This window comes from Filicampus tigris, chromosome 12 (genome assembly GCF_054856515.1).
Source record: "Filicampus tigris isolate MCC_2025a chromosome 12, RoL_Ftig_1.0, whole genome shotgun sequence".
Classification (NCBI taxonomy): Eukaryota; Metazoa; Chordata; class Actinopteri; order Syngnathiformes; family Syngnathidae; genus Filicampus; species Filicampus tigris.
Window position 1 is genome coordinate 6,471,173 of NC_141228.1, and position 18,339 is coordinate 6,489,511.

Genomic DNA, 18,339 nt, shown 5'->3' on the forward strand with positions numbered 1-18,339 from the left:
GAACAAGCTCGGCTTCAGTTCTATAGTGCAGTGCATTGAATGTTCTACCTTTCTCTGTCTCTGTCTTTTTTTTTTTTTTTTTTTAGTTTTGATGTGGAGAATGGCTTATCGGTGGGTCGCAGTCCTCTGGACATTCAGACCAGCCCTGGTTCTGGTCTGGTCCTACAATCCAATGCCCCCCACAGTCAACGCCGTGAGTCCTTCCTCTACCGCTCCGACTCCGATTATGACCTCTCTCCCAAAACCATGTCGCGCAACTCATCCACGGCCAGCGATTTGTGAGTACTTCATTACGTAATGATGTAAATGTACTTTGTTTTGCAGTAAATTTGTATAATTAAACGTGCTGTTTCACTGTTTTGTAAATACTTCACAACCCTATCTGTGGTTTCATCTGTGGCGTAAGTGGCACCTTATCCACCAATATATGTGGCTCCTTTGTTTTGAAGGGAGGAGGGATTGAAGCAATGGGAAGTCAGTTGGCTACCTCGGTGAGACAAAGTGTAAAGATGGCCATGATTTAAACCGCCGTGCTGTCCCCAAGCACTGTCTTGGATGCTCCCCTCTAAAAGCATCATTCACTGCAAAGTTGTTGGACAGCTCAAGCAGTCCCAGCATGCATTTGTCATATTGTCACTTACTAAAATAATGACCTAAGTCATTTTTTCAGTTTTTCCAGAAAACACGAAAAACTGAACCAAATACAGATTCTATAGTATATATTATTATTAATATAAAAATCATTTTAGGGTTGCAATTGAATGATCTGTTAAACTAAAAATCTAGACGATTTTAATGGAAGTGGCCAGCATCCTGAGGAGATTTTTAAGGCAAAAATATTTTTTCCTGGCAAAATATGACTTAGGACATTATGTTAAAGGGGAAATCATCCCAAACATACTTTTTTCAAGAATTTGTTCTATGCAAGCCCACTAGTTGAAACAAGGCATTCTAATAAATATTGTGTTTGTGGAATAAGAGTTAATCCACTCATTTTCAACCATCTCTGGGGGCGGCCATTTTGTCACTTCTGTCGACTGAAAATGACATCACAACTGCCCCAGGGCTCAGGTAACGACCAATCACGGCTCAGCTTTAGAAAACAGGCGAGCTGTGATTGGTCGTTCCCTGAGCCCTGGGGTAGATGTGATGTCATTTCCTGTCGACAGACGACAAAATGGCTGCCCCCTGAGATGGCTAAAAAGGGGTGGATTTTGCTGCTTAACTCATATTGCACAAACGCACTATTAATCAGAATACTGTGTTTCAACTAGTGGGCTTGCATAAAACAAATTCTTTAAAAAAATATGTTTGGGTTGATTTCACTTTAAGATGGTGATAGTATGATGTTGCCACATACCTGAAGGTGTGGAGTGAAGCTAAGCATTTACAGTAACAAAATCCCTACAATGTGCATCACAAGTCAACCAAAGACTGTTGTTTTGAAATTTCAAGTTCAAGTTATAAAGATTTACTTGTGACATAAGCCATCACGGCGGCATGGTGGTCGACTGGTTAGCACGTCCGCCTCACAGTTCAGAGGTCGTGGGTTTGATCCCGGCTCCGGCCTCCCTGTGTGGAGTTTGCATGTTCTCCCCGTGCCTGCGTGGGTTTTCTCCCACATTCCAAAAACATGCATGGTAGGTTGATTGGACACTCTAAATTGCCCCTAGGTGTGATTGTGAGTGTGTGTGATTGTTTGTCTCTGTGTGCCCTGCGATTGGCTGGCAACCAATTCAGGGTGTTCCCCGCCTACTGCCCCAAGACAGCTGGGATAGGCTCCAGCACGCCCGCAACCCTTGTGAGGACAAGCGGTATAGATAAGGGATGGATGGATAAGCCATCACATCTGCAGACATTTCATGTGAAAATGTTTGCTGGACTACAAGTCATGTACATTATTTGCTGATGTGAGCCCTTTTTCATGTTTCATTCTCACCCTGAGTGTACATGCATGCTGTGAACCCAATACTTTTAAACTTGAACTTTTCAAACACGGCCTTTAGCAGCACCTGATGCATGGATACCCCCTATTCCTTGCACTGTTCACTTATGGGAAAAAAAAACCTGGAAAGAAAACATCATACGAAAACAATAGTTGTTTTGTCAAACAAACACCAAACAAATATCACTTGTTTTCATCACAAATATTCGTTGCCACTTCCATTCTCTAAGTACAGTAAATACAACATAGAAATACAATAACTATTTGAAATACTTTATATGAATGTACAGTACTAAACATAATACATATAAAACATATAATCAGCAATCATTTCAAGAATGAAATTTCACTGTTTTTATGGCATACAATATTCTATAAAATCATTATTCTCTCAAAAACAAGGGCCTATGTCATATTTTGACAATTGTTTTGTTTTGTTTTTTTGCCTAAAGGGACACTTGATTGGGCTGAACATTGGCACTTACACAATAGGCCTGTATGTAAAAATGATTTCAGCATCAACCCCGCCCCCGAAAAACCTTTTCATCTCAGCCTACGTCAGTTAAGCAAGGAGGCAAGAATTGTAATATCCTGGCTTGCTTTGCCACTCTGTTGTCACCTCGTATCTGAAAATGGTGACAATACAATAAAATACAATACAATTTTATTTATATAGCGCATTACACAACAGCTACTGCTGCAACAAAGCACTTTACATACAACAACAAAATAGTCATAATGCAACAAGTGAAAGCAATAAATTAACACTATAACACTATATACAATAGACACCGGAAAACGCCCACCGTTCATGCAGCCGTAGCGGAGAAAACACTAATTCTGTCCGGCCAGAGAAGCTGCTCTGTGTCGCGATGCAAGTGGTTGCTTCAATATATTTGGGATATACAAGCAGCTTGGTTGGCGAAATTTCAAATTTGGACTTTGAAAAATCCAGCAAGAATCGAATCGATTTAAAATCGATTTTCGATTAGTCGTTAAATCCCTAATAATGATCAACGAACAATTCAGCTCACGAAAAGCCTCTCGGAATCATCAAAGAATGCAAATCTGGGAATTGCTGCATGTCAACTGCTCATTTCCTCATTCTCTTATAAATCAGACATGGAGAGTCTAATCCTAGGATATTTTTAGAGGTTGTAGTGGGCATAAGTAGAGATGTCCACATAAATATTGGTGCCGATTGATCGCCGTTTTTGTAAATTGTTAGCAGTGTGTACTGTATAGTTATTTTGAATGGACATATATGGTCCATTTCCTCCCGTGACTCCCATGAAGACACGGGAATAGGGAGGGGCGCGTGGCTATATTGCTGACTAGAAAGGGGTCTTTTGAGAGTAGTTTGGTATTTACTAATTTCTCCAAAGCAAATGGATTAAATTGATAAAATTGGTCGGATGATCCCTTTAAATATCTCTTCATGATGCTGTCCACTGCAAAAATTGGCTACATCCTTAGTTAAACAGATCATTCAATTTTGCCCCTGAAACGTAATACTTAGTTAATAAATATAATCAGTTTGTTTTTTTTCGCATTTTGTGAACAAACAGTAAAAAAATGACTGGCCAATTTTTTTTAGGAGGTTGACGAATTATTGCCACGCAGGTGGGCCATTAAGAAACGTTAATGTGCACACATTTTTCCCTACCACATTAATTTGATGTGAAAAAATGAGTACTCACCAATAAAAGTTCAACAAAGCTACATTTTAGATTTACAAAATATAAATTCAAAATTACAATGAAACCACAGTAGAGTCTAATCATCATGAACATTTTGGTAATTTCTGTGTGTTCACTGAGAAATTGATGAAAATCTTTCCTTTCAAAGGTAGAAGAACATATATGTTAACAACAATGGAAGTGTTAAAAATTCCTTCACACACACACATGCACGCACGCCAACACACAGACATATTTTCCCCACTATGAACTTAAAATGTTGCAAAAGAAAGTAAGTCGCATGTTGTTGACTAAACAGAAAAGACCTTTTGGCAGCCACACTCAAATGGAACATCCAATTTAAAGTCTTACCAAATGCATGTTTGTATTTGCAGGCATGGAGAAGACATGATAGTTACCCCATTTGCACAGGTTGGTAGCATTGACACATCACACACACACACATTTTTTTTCTTTCTTTTTACGTAGTGCATTCAGGAAGATGTTGGATTTAATGAAAACACATTTAAACTGTGTGACTTTTTAAAGCAAGATACTATTGATAGCTTCCATTCATATAGACTGTTTTCATCCAAACTAATCATTTATGAATGCGAGTGTGAGTTTGTCTAACTGTAAACACTCATGCACCAATTCATGTTTTCTTTAGCTTCAGAATCATTTATTCTAGTCAAATGGCTCTGTCAAATATTCCCCAAATACGCATCAACTATTTAAATAATACACACGGTAAGTGATATTAACCAAGTATTTATTCAAATTAACCATATAGCCTGCTCACTGTTATATTGTGCTGTTTTCAGAGACAAATGAGAGATTTGCAAAATTGTATGAATGATGATGATGAATGTGAGGATGATAAGACCCAAAAGGACAGGCCTAATTGAGCCTCTAGAGATTTGTCAGCATGATCTCAATCAAACTGGCAAGGCAGCTTTATTTAAAAAGCACATTTCATGCACAAGGCAACTCAATGTGCTTCACACAAGCAACGAAAGAATTTACCAAGCAAAGCAGGGAAAACAAAAGCAAGTCAAGTCAAGCTCAAGCCTGCATCTTCACTCCACGTTTATTTGTCTCTTCAGATTCTTGCCAGTCTACGGACAGTGAGAAGTAATTTTGCCGTCCTCACACACTTGCAAGATCGTGTGGGAAACAAGTAAGAGCAAGCAATACGACTGACTATATTATATGTCTTGTAGACATTTTTCTATACCTTATCTTCCCAACTGGTGCTTGTTGCAGGTGGCCGCCAAGCAGTAACCAGCCACCCCTGTGTAAGCCATGTCACACAGGTCAGCACAAGCAGCACCGCTTCAAAAGGCTCAAGAGTGATGCCATATGCTTCCATATTATAGAATTAACCACATTTCCATACAAACATGTTGAGTTCATACGGAGACTCTTTCACTGACTTGTGAAGCAGGTCCGTTAGACAGTAAATAGATATTAAATATTACGGTATTCAATTTGCTATGTATCACAGGATTACATTCATTCTATTGTAAAGCCGTCTTGTAACAGTGAAAAAAATGATGATGGCGCAATGATTTGGGGCGTTTTAACAACTGACCCGATACCTGTGTTTGTCCTTTCAGAGGAGCCTTATCAGAAACTGGCAGTGGAGACTCTGGAGGAGCTGGACTGGTGTCTCGACCAGCTAGAGACACTCCAGACGAGACACTCAGTCAGCGAGATGGCGTCTAATAAAGTGAGAATATGGACATATGGAATATGGGATGTGGCACGGCTGCCGATATTTGTGAGGGATTACTCCAAACAAATTCTGGTCAGTAGCAGTTTCCGCAATCGGTAGTGGCCACTCTGAGGAAAGAATTCCACCGACAACGTTTCAATAATTAGTGTCCTCGGTTCCCAAATGCTTATTGAGTGTTGTTAAAAAAGATGTAATTCAGTGGTCAACATGCCTTGTCCTAGCTTTTTTGGAACAATAATTGATTTCTTTTCTCATTTGCACAATACTCCAACTTCATTGGAATTGGGGTGTGTACAATTCATTGCATTTTTTTTATTTTTTATGAAGAGCATTTTACAAATTTAAAGTGGAAATCAATCCAAACATATTTTTTTCAAGAATATGTTCTATGCAAGCCCACTAGTTGAAGCAAGGCACTGATTATTATTGCGTTTGCGGAATAAGAGTTACTCGTTTTTAGCCATCTCTGGAGGCGGCCGTTTTGTCACTTCTGTCGACTGAAAATGACATCACGACTACTCAGGCCTCAGGTAATGACCAATCACGGCTCAGCTTTAGAAAACAGGTGAGGTGATTGGTCGTTCCGTGAACCCCGGGTAGTTGTGATGTCATTCTCAGTCGACAGAAGACAATAGTGCACAAACGCACTATTAATCAACTAGTGGGCCCGCTGGGGACATATTCTTGAAAAAAACATGTTTGGGTGGATTTCCGCTTTAAGGCAGAGCCACTGTGAGTGTATACAAACACTCGACTCATGATCAGTGATGTCACTGAAAGAGTTAACCCTCATCCATCCCTCGCCGCTTTTTTCCTCCTCCATTTCTGAGTCGGCGAGTCAGCGTCCCCTCCTCTGCCCATCCTCTGGAAGAGGCCAATCTGATTGGACAGAGGGGAGCCAACACTCGGCTGGGGGAGGGACAAAGGATTCTCACACTCTGGGCTTTTTCTTTTTCGCATTGACAGTGTGTGAAAGTACTTGAATGGGCGGCATCAGTCGCTCCTTTTCTCCCCCTTTAGCACACCACGTTTCCAGTCATCTCCTCTGCACCCCCCACCCCACTCTCCCCCTGACAACCCACCCCAACTCTGCATCACCTTCAGGACTGTGGAAACTTTTATTTTCATTGGTGCTTGGTTTGTTGTTTTTTGGGGGTTTTTTTTCAACCATCTCTGCTGAGTGTAAAGCAGCGCAGGGAGCAGTTCTAGCCTGGAACTAAGCAAACAAATCATTTGTCCACCCGTTGGATTGGATTTAAAGCAGAGAAAGATCAACATGCATGGAATGGCATGCCCATGTTGGTTCTCTGGGGTTGTCTGTGCCGGAGATTCAGGCAGGTGAGCACGCCTTGTTTACATCTGGAATGCGCTTTGTAGTGGTCAGTAGTGCAGGCTTTGCAGGGGCTGTGCGACAAGTGAGGAGCAGGACATGCATGTTGGAGAGAAGCAGGCGTTATATTGGGAATGTTGCATTTTTATGCATATTCCATTTTTACTGTATGTGTGGACGTGATAAATAAAAGCGAGCGTAAACCTCACGCATGGCAGAGTGAGTGCTTGCAAATGAGCTAAACAGACAAAACATCATCTACTGTATCATTATGCATATTTGTGTCTGTAGCTGTGGCACACAGCATGTGTGTTACCACTGCACCATTACAGTCTTCTCTCCCTTATGTCACACTTACCACATGCTAGCCATGTTACATACAGTAAACGCCTTGTGCTGTGATACAACGTAAATGCTGAATACTTTGGGGGGATATGAAGGGTGGACATTTTTGAAGTTTTTGAAGTTTGTGCAACATCCTCACCGTTGAGAACGACTATGCAGCATAGCTGAGTGTGTTGTTGAATGGACATACGCAACTGGTTCCAAATCTGTGAGCCGAATGATAGCCGCCGTCTTGCGTCTTATGGTCGTACGACAAGTGATCATACTAGGCAACAGAGCCGGGCACTTGACCCTCTTTTGCCGGTCCGTCCTCCGTCCGCGACCTGGGTACCCTTCCGCGCTCGTCCCTCCGTCCTTATTCATGAAAATAATGGTCCTCCAACCCCGTCCGTCCTCGTCCTTTTAAAGTGCTCCCGTCCTTACATTCCATCGATCCACTTCATTTCAATGCAAGACGTTTTCATTTTTTATAAAATAATTATTGCAAAGCAACAAGTGTCATGTGAGGATCGGGATTTGGACCCATACGACACGCAAGTTGAAGACTAAAAAGTCTTTATCAAGAAAAATACAAAGTAACAACAGATCAGGACTGGAAGAGAGTTTGCATCCTCACTCAAAGAAGGTTTGACGTCCTGACGATGTGTCAGTGTGTAACTCAAACTTTTAAACTGTCAGACTTCAGGCCTATATAACTCAAACTTTTAAACTGTCAGACTTCAGGCCTATATGACATCATAAAGGACAAAGAATAAAAGGACCATAACATCTGCAGAGCAACTGATACAACATGTAAACAACCAGTCATAACAACAAGGATATTTTAAGAGGAAACAGACTTCCACTTCTGGGTCGTTTAAATGTATACGCTGGTAGAAGTTTTTACGGTCGAAAGATGTCCCACACAAGGACATACTTTGCATGCAAAGGGATAAGGTACTAAATGTTAACAGTTACTTAACAAAACAAAATTGCTATCCCGGATTACATACACAAGACAGGCTGGGCGTGTTTCTAAATGGCGTCCTAACTCCTGTGGCATTATCCATGGTATTACATGTGTTGAACCACTAGAGGGCAGAATATGCATGTGCAATGTGACTACTGCGAAGCACATGAAAAGCTTTGTGCAGTCAATTAATGAAGGCGACTCCGTAGAAGAGAAAATGCAGTGGTCTTGCTTTTTAAAAGAACCCAACACAACACGTTCAGTCGGTACTTGACCCGGTTAGGGACGAATAGAGGGACGAACGGAAACCCACGTCCGTCCTTGCTTAGTCCGTCCTTATTAAAAGACTTCTCGTCCTCCGTCCATGTCCTTGGGACAGAATGCCCAACTCTGCTCAACAATAGATTAACAAGAATCAGTAAATGAATTACTGTGATAGCAATATTTCACGTCAACATTGCCTAAATTCATATAACGTTTCTTGGATAATCAGAGTTGGCACCGGGTCATGAAGCCTTTTCGCCAATGTGGCTAAACATCTCCTAGCCATATTTGAGTGTCGTTAGCCACGGCCTCACTTGTTTACGTGTCTAAACACTTGGCGCAAGGCGGTGGTGCCGTCTGTTTCGCCGCTCATACAGGCACACAGCAAAGACATTGTAGCCCAAATAACACCAAACGTTCATTAACACTTCAGGGAAGATGTATTTTCTCGGGTTGTAGGCATAGCACGATGGTTCACTGCATGTTGCGTGATAGAAATGGCCCAAGTTACTGACAATAAGGAAATGGCAATTGCGCCAAATCGCCACACATGCAATTAGGGCGCTGAGTACTTATATAGTGGGGAGCAGCAACTCGTGCTGTTTCTTGGTTGCCTCAGATCATCTCCGTTTTAGCCCCGCCCCAAAAATCAGGACAACTGAGTTAAAGAGTTTTACGCTATATCTCATCAATTTAGTACTAAATTGTTCACAGTCTTTGCACGTTTCCAACACTTTTCTTCCAACATATTTAATGTATTTAAGAAAAAAAAACACTTTTACAGGGTCATTTAGGAATTGTCTGTTGAATGTTTTTAAACATTTATTGGACTATGATTTTCATTCAACATTGTCAACACTTTTACTAGTAATCATCATGCAATCATTACTTTAGTACGCTTTTATTTTCCTATATTCTAGCACAGTGGAAATGTTTGATTTGTACTTAATGTTGCAGTGGCTTACAAAAATAAACACAAAAAGTGTATTTTAGGAATAAAACCTCTACCTTGTTTTTAAGAACACTTTGGCCCCCTATGTTACTGTACTATGTTGTTAGTCTCAATGGTGGTACATAGCGACATATTTATAGGTGCTACTTGCTGTAAAAAGTTTCAGAACCCCTGCCCAATTTAAATGATTAATATTTGTTATATTTATCACACTAACATTACAGATTGTAGTAATACAATGTAATGTCTATTTGCAGGTAGTTACCACTGTATTGCCGCATGCAATTTTATTATGTAATTTTTTTTTTTTTAAATACACACACGGACGCACGATCGGGAGGTGCAAGGTGGTCTCCAATTGCCCATGTCACACACACGGCCGACTACATCATCCGAAAGGGTAGATCTCGCAGTTTACATGCCAAGCTCATGCACGAAGTCCAGCGAGTCTCATTTCTGTTTCTGCAATGATTAGCCAGGAAAACACTACGTTCCATCCCACAATGGAGCACAAAGGCGCAAACGCCCCGTTACACGCAATTCTATCGTCGCAAAGTCAAGCAAAATATCAAAAGAAAGAAAACTCCACCCATAGATTCCACTTTGCACTAGACTTGCGACCGGAAAGAAAATAAGGCCCTTAGTATTCAAAGGTTAGATTCCTTACTGGCCTCTTATTGTATGAAACAAAGAAATAATGGTTTTAGACAGAAGCATCCCAAGAGTGCTTTACTATTATTCAGTGGCACGTCAAAAGAATTATTGCACTAACCACATTTTTGTGTCCACACAGTTTAAGAGGATGCTAAACCGAGAGCTGACTCAACTGTCAGAGACCAGTCGCTCAGGGAATCAGGTGTCAGAGTTCATCGCCAACACCTTCCTCGGTGAGTTTTCACACAAAGTAGAAACAACAAAATAAACACCAACAATACACTGATTTAAAAAAAAAAAAAAAAAAAAAAAAAAAAAAGCCTTTGGAATCCATGTTAAGAAATATTGCACATACAGTACCGTTAAAAAAATCTCAACTAGCTTTATTTTTATTAATATTTTGACATTCATTTGACGTTCCAAACAGTAAAAAGTAGTGCCCAACCGATTAATCGTCTGGCCAATTTATTCGGTCAATATTAGCTTTTTTAAAAGCTGTATTGTAAACCAGTCAAATGATCTGCATGTAATTGAGACTTTTTTGTTGTAAGTGTTAAGGAAGCAAAAAAGAAGCTGTTTTATACATGATATATTTTTAAAGTTAATCGGTCGATCAATCAGTTATCAGAATTATATTCTGTCAAATATCGGAATCGGCATTGGCCTAAAAAACTCCATATCAGTCGGGCCCTAGTGAAAAGTAGGACCCATGCATTTGGGAATGATTATGCAAATAATAGCAAAAACAATTTCCATAATTCATTATAGAGGGCTGGTGTATGAAACAAGGGAGAACACTAGATTGGTGATACTATTGATCAGGGATTGGCAACTAGCAGAGTCAGAGTGCCCTTCAATAAATTTGGGGTCAATTAATTAGGTCAAGAAAACGTCGTCCTTCAGTTAAGGTAAAATAGCAAGCAGGTTACATGCTCACCAAATTGAAACGCAAACCTATCTTCCTAGTTTGCTTAGAGATGCTACCAGCTACAAAGATTTTATTTGAAGTCGCCACTACATCACCGATTTCACAAACAACAGCAATTTTTTTTTCGCACAAGAAACTTGTACAGTTCGTTTGAAGTGCATGAGGAGTTATTAAATTTGTGTCGGTGTAAAGCGTAGATACTGTATATCCAACGCTTAATAGTGTCACAAACGTGTATCATGGCTTGGGGAACGGCTGCTGTGATAGATTGTGAACTCGCCATGAATATTGACTAATATTAAGATTTTGAGTTCATTTCTGAGGACATCATGGTGAAAGAAAATGTTTGTATGTGTGGTGCTCTGCGTTGAGATTATTGGAACACCCCACTCACAATATGACCAAATCTGCTAAATGCTTGATTTTTATTTCTTTCTTAGTGTGGGGTCTGCCAAAGATATCTTTTAAAATCTTTTAAGATATGAAAAATCCTTGTGTGTGTGTTGCCAGCCTAACAAACACAAATGCTGCACAATGCTCTATGAATTGTTCTCACTTTTATTAACAGTTGAGCTTTGGTGAGGTCTGCTCTATAGTTGGACATTACCGTATAGTTACAAATGGCCATTGTAATTTTAATTACAAACACAACAAATCTTACGGTGGCCTAAGACTTTAGCACAATGCTGAACAGTATTGTTTTCCAAAAGAACAAAGGTCAGTTTTACATTAGAATAGTCTTCATCAATGTGGGCATTAAGGTTAATTCTTCAATTTTGTCCATGTACTTACCGAATAGAGGCGAATTTCAACATTTTAAATGAAAGGTCACACGAAGAATTGTAAAAGTTAGAACAGCTCTGGAGCGGAATACAAAGATTGTTTCTAGATGAAAGGAAGGAGGAGAGGGTGCTTCTTATGCAGACAGCGAGTACGAGGGTTTTTCCTACCCTAAAAAAAGGAGGCGGCGCGGTGACACACAGCATTCCCGGACACATTGTGTGCCGTTGTCGTAGCAACAGGGTGCAATATTATTAGAGGGCATGTTGCATCAATAGAAGAATCAGTCTACATTAGCCATGCCGGGAGGATGGCGTTTGAGCCGAATAAGGAGGTATCTGTCCCTCACACAGTGTTTTGATATGGGTGCCTCGACGTCCAGCCTGGCTGTGCTCGGAGATGACCACCATGGTTTCTGGTGTGAGAAAAAGAAGGCGCTATGAGGGAGGTGAGCGGGGCCACACGGCTTCTTGTGTGATGCCAGCACTCTGCTTGCCGTGTGCGTTTTGGGGCTCGGATTTGGATGTTATTTGATTGTTCCTATATGTAAAGGTAAACGCCATCCTTTATAGATACTGCAGAGTTTACGGGTTGTAATCGAAAGCTTGATGTCCGATCGGACGACTCCAAATTGGCACGTGGAATATTTTGCCGGATGTTAAAAATGAATACAAAATACAACAACCCGATGAGTCACTTTGAACACGCACGTGCCCATGGGGACAGCATCTTTGTGTCAACACGTCATGTTTTTGCATAAAAGGATGACAAACTGCAATGACTGGGGACAGAAATGATGTCAAAAAGTATTTACATTCCCGAAATTCAAATAAAAATGCTAACTTGTTGACCAGTTTACATCACTTTCTGCTGGTGTTTACACAGTGCTTAAACATGTTAATACTGTGAGTAATACTCCAAGAAATACTCTAGATTGGATTGGACCCTATTTACTGATTGCATTTGTATTTCTACAATATGCATTATATTATAAACACTAGGTTAAAGGTATGCTTTTTTTAAAAAAAAGAATGTATTACTTGTTTATGAGCTTGTCTTTATGAATATGGGCTTTTCTTGTCAAGGTTTAGGGCTAAAATGTTTTGGTCTTGAGCAAAATCCCAGTGGAGAAACACATTGCTATTTAAAAATACAGTGTGACCCACATTTGAGGTGTGGTGTCAGAAAGAGTATTTGAGGGGCATGCTGTCAGGGATGAAGTGCAAATCGTCAACATGGACATGAATGCTGTACCAATGCTGGCTGCCAATGATTTAACAGGTTTATCCTGGTTTAGATTTGTTCTTTCTTTTGCTTTGGGAAACCATTTGGTGCAGTGAAAATGTAATTTTGCTTTCCGAAATGAGCAAATGGTAAAAAAAAAAATATATATATATATATATATATATAGACACAGCAAACTCAATGCAGCATTTCATAAGTTGAGTGAATATGTGACCTATTTTTTTCTGGAATGGACCAAGGAGACATTCATCTCTTGTGTAAATCTTTCTCTGGCCTTTGACATTCCCACTGAACTGCACTCTGTATAGCCACTGGAATGACAAAGTGCCAATTATGAAATTGTTTTTTTCATAATTGAAAATAAAAGTGAAACAGTATATGGTGAACCAGGCTCAGGGATTTCATTTATACGTACGCACGCCTAGTTGCGAGCTCTGGATGATTGCTAGTGCACATGAATGACAGGACGTTTAATAAAACATGTTGCTTTTTTTCATATTTTGAAAAGCAGCACACAATGCTTAGTATCACACATTCGGTATGTATATTTTGTGTTTACAGTTGTAAAAGGGGATGTTGTTCTTGTTGCAGAAAAACAACATGATGTGGAGATCCTATCTCAGCCGCCTAAGGAGAAGGAGAAGAAGAAGAGGCCCATGTCACAGATCAGTGGTGTGAAAAAGGTCACACAGAGCCCCAGCCTTGCGTCTACCTGCATCCCTCGTTTTGGAGTCGACACTCCACAGGAGAACCTGCTGGCCAGCGTGCGTCAACATATAGAAACACACGCACACACAGAGAAAGAAAACATGCATTATACATGTCATGTTTCACTTCCTCAGGAGATTGAGGACCTCAACCGCTGGGGTCTGGATGTATTCAAGATAGCCGAACACTCTGGAAACCGCCCTTTGACGGTCATCATGTTCTCCATCTTCCAGGTAGGAACACCTCTAAAGCAAATATACCGCAAAGAAAGTTATGGCTCGAGGAACAAAAAATTGGATCTACAGACGAATTACAAATTACAGCGAACGCCCGTTTATCACAGGGGATGCGTTCCAGACCCATGCGCAATAAGTGAAGAGAGGGATAGACACACTATACAACAAAAACAGCTTTTTTTTTTTTATTTTACCCCTCCCACATGCTTTAAAGAGAAGACAACCCAAACATATTTTTTTTCCACAAGATATAACATTGTGTTTCTGGACAATACGTTAGACAGCAAAATGCACCCACTTTTAGCTATCTCAGAAAAAAGTTTAAAATGTATCATTTTAAATGATTTTTTAATTGGCATTTTGTTGTGATTTTTAGTTGATTAAATGGCTCACCTGTTTTCTGAAGCAGAGCCATGATTGGTTGTTATCTGAGCCCTGAGCAACTTCGATGTCATCTTCAGTCGACAGAAGTGACAAAATGGCCGCCCCCCCTGAGCTAGCAAAAAACGGGTGGATTTCTCTTATTCGACAATATTAATCAAAATGCCGTGTTTGGACTAATGGGCCTGTATAGAACATATTCTGTAAAAAAAATATGTTTGGGTTGAGTTCCACTTTAAACACATTTAAACCTATACAAACACACGTTAAAGTATTCTTTTGGTGTGCTGTTGAAAATTCTTCCAATTTCCCTGAAGTGGTCCAAAAATTATTTCTAAATAATGTATCTTTTTTTCATCAATCTATGCCAATGACTCATAGTGACAGGCAGAACAATTACCTGTAAATGCTCTTTGACTAGCTAGCAGAAGGTACATGATTAATATGATATTGGATTTGGTATTGGATGACTTTGTGCCCTAAGAGTTTTCCAAATATAAAATATGTGCCTCGGCTCAATAAGGTTGGGAAACGCTGCCTTAGAGCCTGTTCTCACTCTCTAGCTGGGAGAAGAGAGACCTTGTATAACATCACTTTTGAGAAACAAAAATAAGAACACTCGGTTGCATCAACAGTTCTCCAAATAAGAGGCAAAACATGCTTGCTTCAAATTGTTTGTTTGTCCAGTTGAATTTTACTGTAAAACTGACACCCAAAACAGAAGGGAATTAAATACAAAAATGTTCAACCAAACCATGTAATTTTGGCTATATAGTCCACTAGCTTAATGCTAACATATACGAAACGCCTTAGACGGACAAAAAGAAATGAGCGTAGATGTTACAGTAGCTACTGTATGAATCTTCAAACTTCTCCTTTAACACACATGGAACAGAAACACTTTCAACAGCAGAGCATACAACATTATCCACAGGCATATCGTCTCTCCGCTCTGTGGCAGTATCCGCCGTTATGTTTTTGTAGGGGATCTTCTCTATCTTTTTTCTTGCTCTTCATTAACCTTCATCTACATCCAGTGGACATGAATGTTGCGGATCTGCTCAAATATAGTCCACATGAGGTCTGTCTGTGAATCCTGCCAGGAGCGAGATCTTCTAAAAACGTTCAGGATCCCAATTAGCACCTTCATCACCTTCATGATGACCTTAGAGGACCATTACCGTGCTGATGTAGCTTATCACAACAACATCCATGCAGCGGATGTTGTGCAGTCTACACACGTGCTCCTGTCTACCCCGGCTCTAGAGGTGAACTATTCAACCATTTGGAATCGAATGTGACTAACAACGTGCGCTCTTTCCAATACGATGCGTTTGTTCATTTCTTTACAGGCTGTATTTACGGATTTAGAAATCATGGCTGTTTTGTTTGCCAGTGCCATTCATGATGTCGACCACCCGGGCGTTACAAACCAGTTCCTAATAAACACAAGTAAGTCTTCTGCTCTTTGTGTCCGTATTTAGATCCAGAAATAAGATAAGAAGAGTACAAAGCTTTTGGATAATTTTGAAAGAGATGTGTGACAAACAATTCATTTGGGGTTTTTTTCACTGACACTGTCAGAGACGTATTCATTTTGAGTTCTGTTGAGCTGCACTGCATCCTACTTGAGAGCCGTTTCTCAATATTTTGGTTGAGGGTCTCAAACTTTCTCGGGTGAGTTTCCCTGTCACACATTTGAAGCAGCTTCCACCTTTTCCCTCACAGGTTCCGAGTTGGCGTTAATGTACAATGATGCTTCAGTGCTAGAGAACCATCACCTGGCTGTGGGCTTCAAACTACTCCAAGGGGACAACTGTGACATCTTCCAGAACCTCAACAAAAAACAACGAGATTCCCTCCGCAAGATGGTGATAGACATGGTGAGGCTTTGATCTGTTTGTGACATATCCTGTGCGCAACCTGCGGAAACCCGTCTTGATTCGATTTGGTTTGATGTATTGAACATTAGACCGGTTAACACACGACAGACCTTTAAAAAATGAAAAACTGAAAGAACGGCTGATCAACCGATGTCTCAGTTCAGCGCAGTTTACATGTTCAAAGGGAGTAGAAAGAAGTAAAAAAAAAAAACATATGTTGTCCATACATTTTCACTCAGATCATGTTTATTCTAGTATACACGGTAACGAATCCCAAAAGAAAACAAACATTCAATGAACAAACGATACCTTCGCTTGCTCAAGGGTACAGTGACGGGAAGCAGTCGAGCATGTCTCCAACAACTAGCTGCCATTGTTCACTTTTTGTCCACAGCAAGGCTTGAACCTTAACTTTTTTTTTTCTTTTTTTTACCTCTGACTGAGAGCCAGATGCGCCACCTTTGTGAAATATATTCAAATCTCTTTTCCTAGTTTAATGTAAGTATTTAATTACAATGCTTACTTGTCACCTCTAATGTTGTCATTAGGTGCTAGCCACAGACATGTCCAAACATATGAACTTCTTGGCGGACATGAAAACAATGGTGGAGACCAAGAAAGTGACCAGCTTGGGAGTTCTGCTGCTTGACAACTATTCAGACCGAATCCAGGTTAGAGTGCCTCCTGTTGACACACAACAGCAGAAAGTTTGCAGTTGTTGCTGGGGCAGGGCTGTCTTTCACACAAATGGAAAAATCTAACTGGAGTGTAACATTACAAGTATCTTAAAATGTTATTGTCATCCAGAATAGCTAATAAATACTTTGATAGCACTGCAGGGGCGGAGCCAGAACGTGGCCTGGAAAAATCCGGGTGGGCCTGAATATTTCTCTCACTTGGCACAATCCTCCTGTCCCGCCCGACACATCGTATATTCAAATGAAATGACAAACTGAATAATATGAAGTTCGGATCTTCCTTAGACAACCACAATTGTGCCATTCTTAATATTCAATAAAATAAAAAAAATAAAAAAACACACAAGTAAACAGAAATTCAAAAGTAATTTAATAATAATTAAACATTTTATTTTTTGTATTTTTTTTTTTTTTCATGAATCTCACTGGGTGGGCAGTCTGTCAATCTGGGTGGGCCTGTGCCCACCCATAGCTCCGCCCCTGGTGCACAGTATATCCCATGTTTTCCAGTAAAACCTCAGATCTTTGTTGTCAGAAAATGTTGATTTGAGTTACATTTTTTTCAAAAAATGACCCTGACCGAGAAGGCGTTTTGTTGTCATCGTGTTCATGTCAAGTAATTGATTTGTCCGTGCTATTGGTTTAGAATGGGCATAGAAAAAGAATTCAAAACTCGCCGCGTCCCAATGACTACGTTTGAAATGTGCCTCCCCCAGGTTCTTCAGAACATGGTTCATTGTGCCGATCTCAGCAACCCAACCAAGCCCCTTGAGCTTTACCGTCAGTGGACGGACCGCATCATGGTGGAATTCTTCACGCAGGGAGACAGGGAACGCGATAAGGGCATGGAGATCAGTCCCATGTGTGACAAACACAACGCATCCATTGAAAAGAGCCAGGTAACACACACTGAAACTTGCTTTGGAACTTGGGAGTGAAACTCGCTGACTTGTTTCTTTTTTTTAAAGTGAAATCAACCCCAACATTTTTTTTTCAAGAATATGTTCCCAGCAGGCCCACTAGTTGAAACAAGGCATTCTGATTAATTTGTGAAATATGAGTTAAACAGCAGAATACACCCCTTTGTAGCCATCTTCAGGCATCTTTCTGAGAAAAAAAACATTTATGTCGCGGTGATTTAACCCTTCAAGCCACGGATTGAACACAAATGGCTAGACATAATGGTTCCAGTCATAGTCATATATTCTTTATCCTCTGGAGAGGAAGACAAATATTAGTGTTGTACTGATGAGGTCAGAAAGGAGTTGAGACATTGACATGTCCCGCTAAAATATGATTGGCTGCTACCAAAGACTAGTAACGCTTCAATGAACTGTGTAGCCGTCTGTCTGTCTTTTACTTCTTTTTAATTCTCTTTAATTATGTCATTACTGTATGTTTTTATTGAGAGCAATATCATGGAGTGCTACTGTTTCCTCCTTGAATACACAGTGCATTTTTTGAGAAGGCTGGAATGGTTTCATGGCGTCCCATTCATTTCATTGGTAAAATTTCATTTGCGATACCAGTGTTAAGCGCGAATGAATTAAACTCATATTTCAAGGCACCGCTTTTTTCCCTCCCATGCAGCAAATATACAAAATATTTCAAAGCCCGATGCGAT

General features: G+C 40.2%; 1 protein-coding gene across 11 annotated transcripts in view; it reads left to right on the top strand.

The window, feature by feature from the left end:
- LOC147138183 (3',5'-cyclic-AMP phosphodiesterase 4C-like) overlaps positions 1–18,339 on the top strand; it is a 102,265-nt gene that overhangs the window by 78,902 nt on the left and 5,024 nt on the right. For all 11 annotated transcript variants that reach the window (XM_086046474.1, XM_086046472.1, XM_086046471.1 and 8 more), the window contains 13 exons: positions 87–278; positions 4,020–4,056; positions 4,731–4,804; positions 4,891–4,940; positions 5,244–5,356; positions 9,996–10,089; positions 13,401–13,573; positions 13,652–13,750; positions 15,238–15,402; positions 15,487–15,586; positions 15,863–16,017; positions 16,566–16,688; positions 17,432–17,614. In XM_086046474.1, coding sequence (XP_085902600.1) covers positions 87–278; positions 4,020–4,056; positions 4,731–4,804; positions 4,891–4,940; positions 5,244–5,356; positions 9,996–10,089; positions 13,401–13,573; positions 13,652–13,750; positions 15,238–15,402; positions 15,487–15,586; positions 15,863–16,017; positions 16,566–16,688; positions 17,432–17,614 — 1,558 coding nt within the window. The remainder of the gene's footprint in view (positions 1–86; positions 279–4,019; positions 4,057–4,730; positions 4,805–4,890; positions 4,941–5,243; positions 5,357–9,995; positions 10,090–13,400; positions 13,574–13,651; positions 13,751–15,237; positions 15,403–15,486; positions 15,587–15,862; positions 16,018–16,565; positions 16,689–17,431; positions 17,615–18,339) is intronic.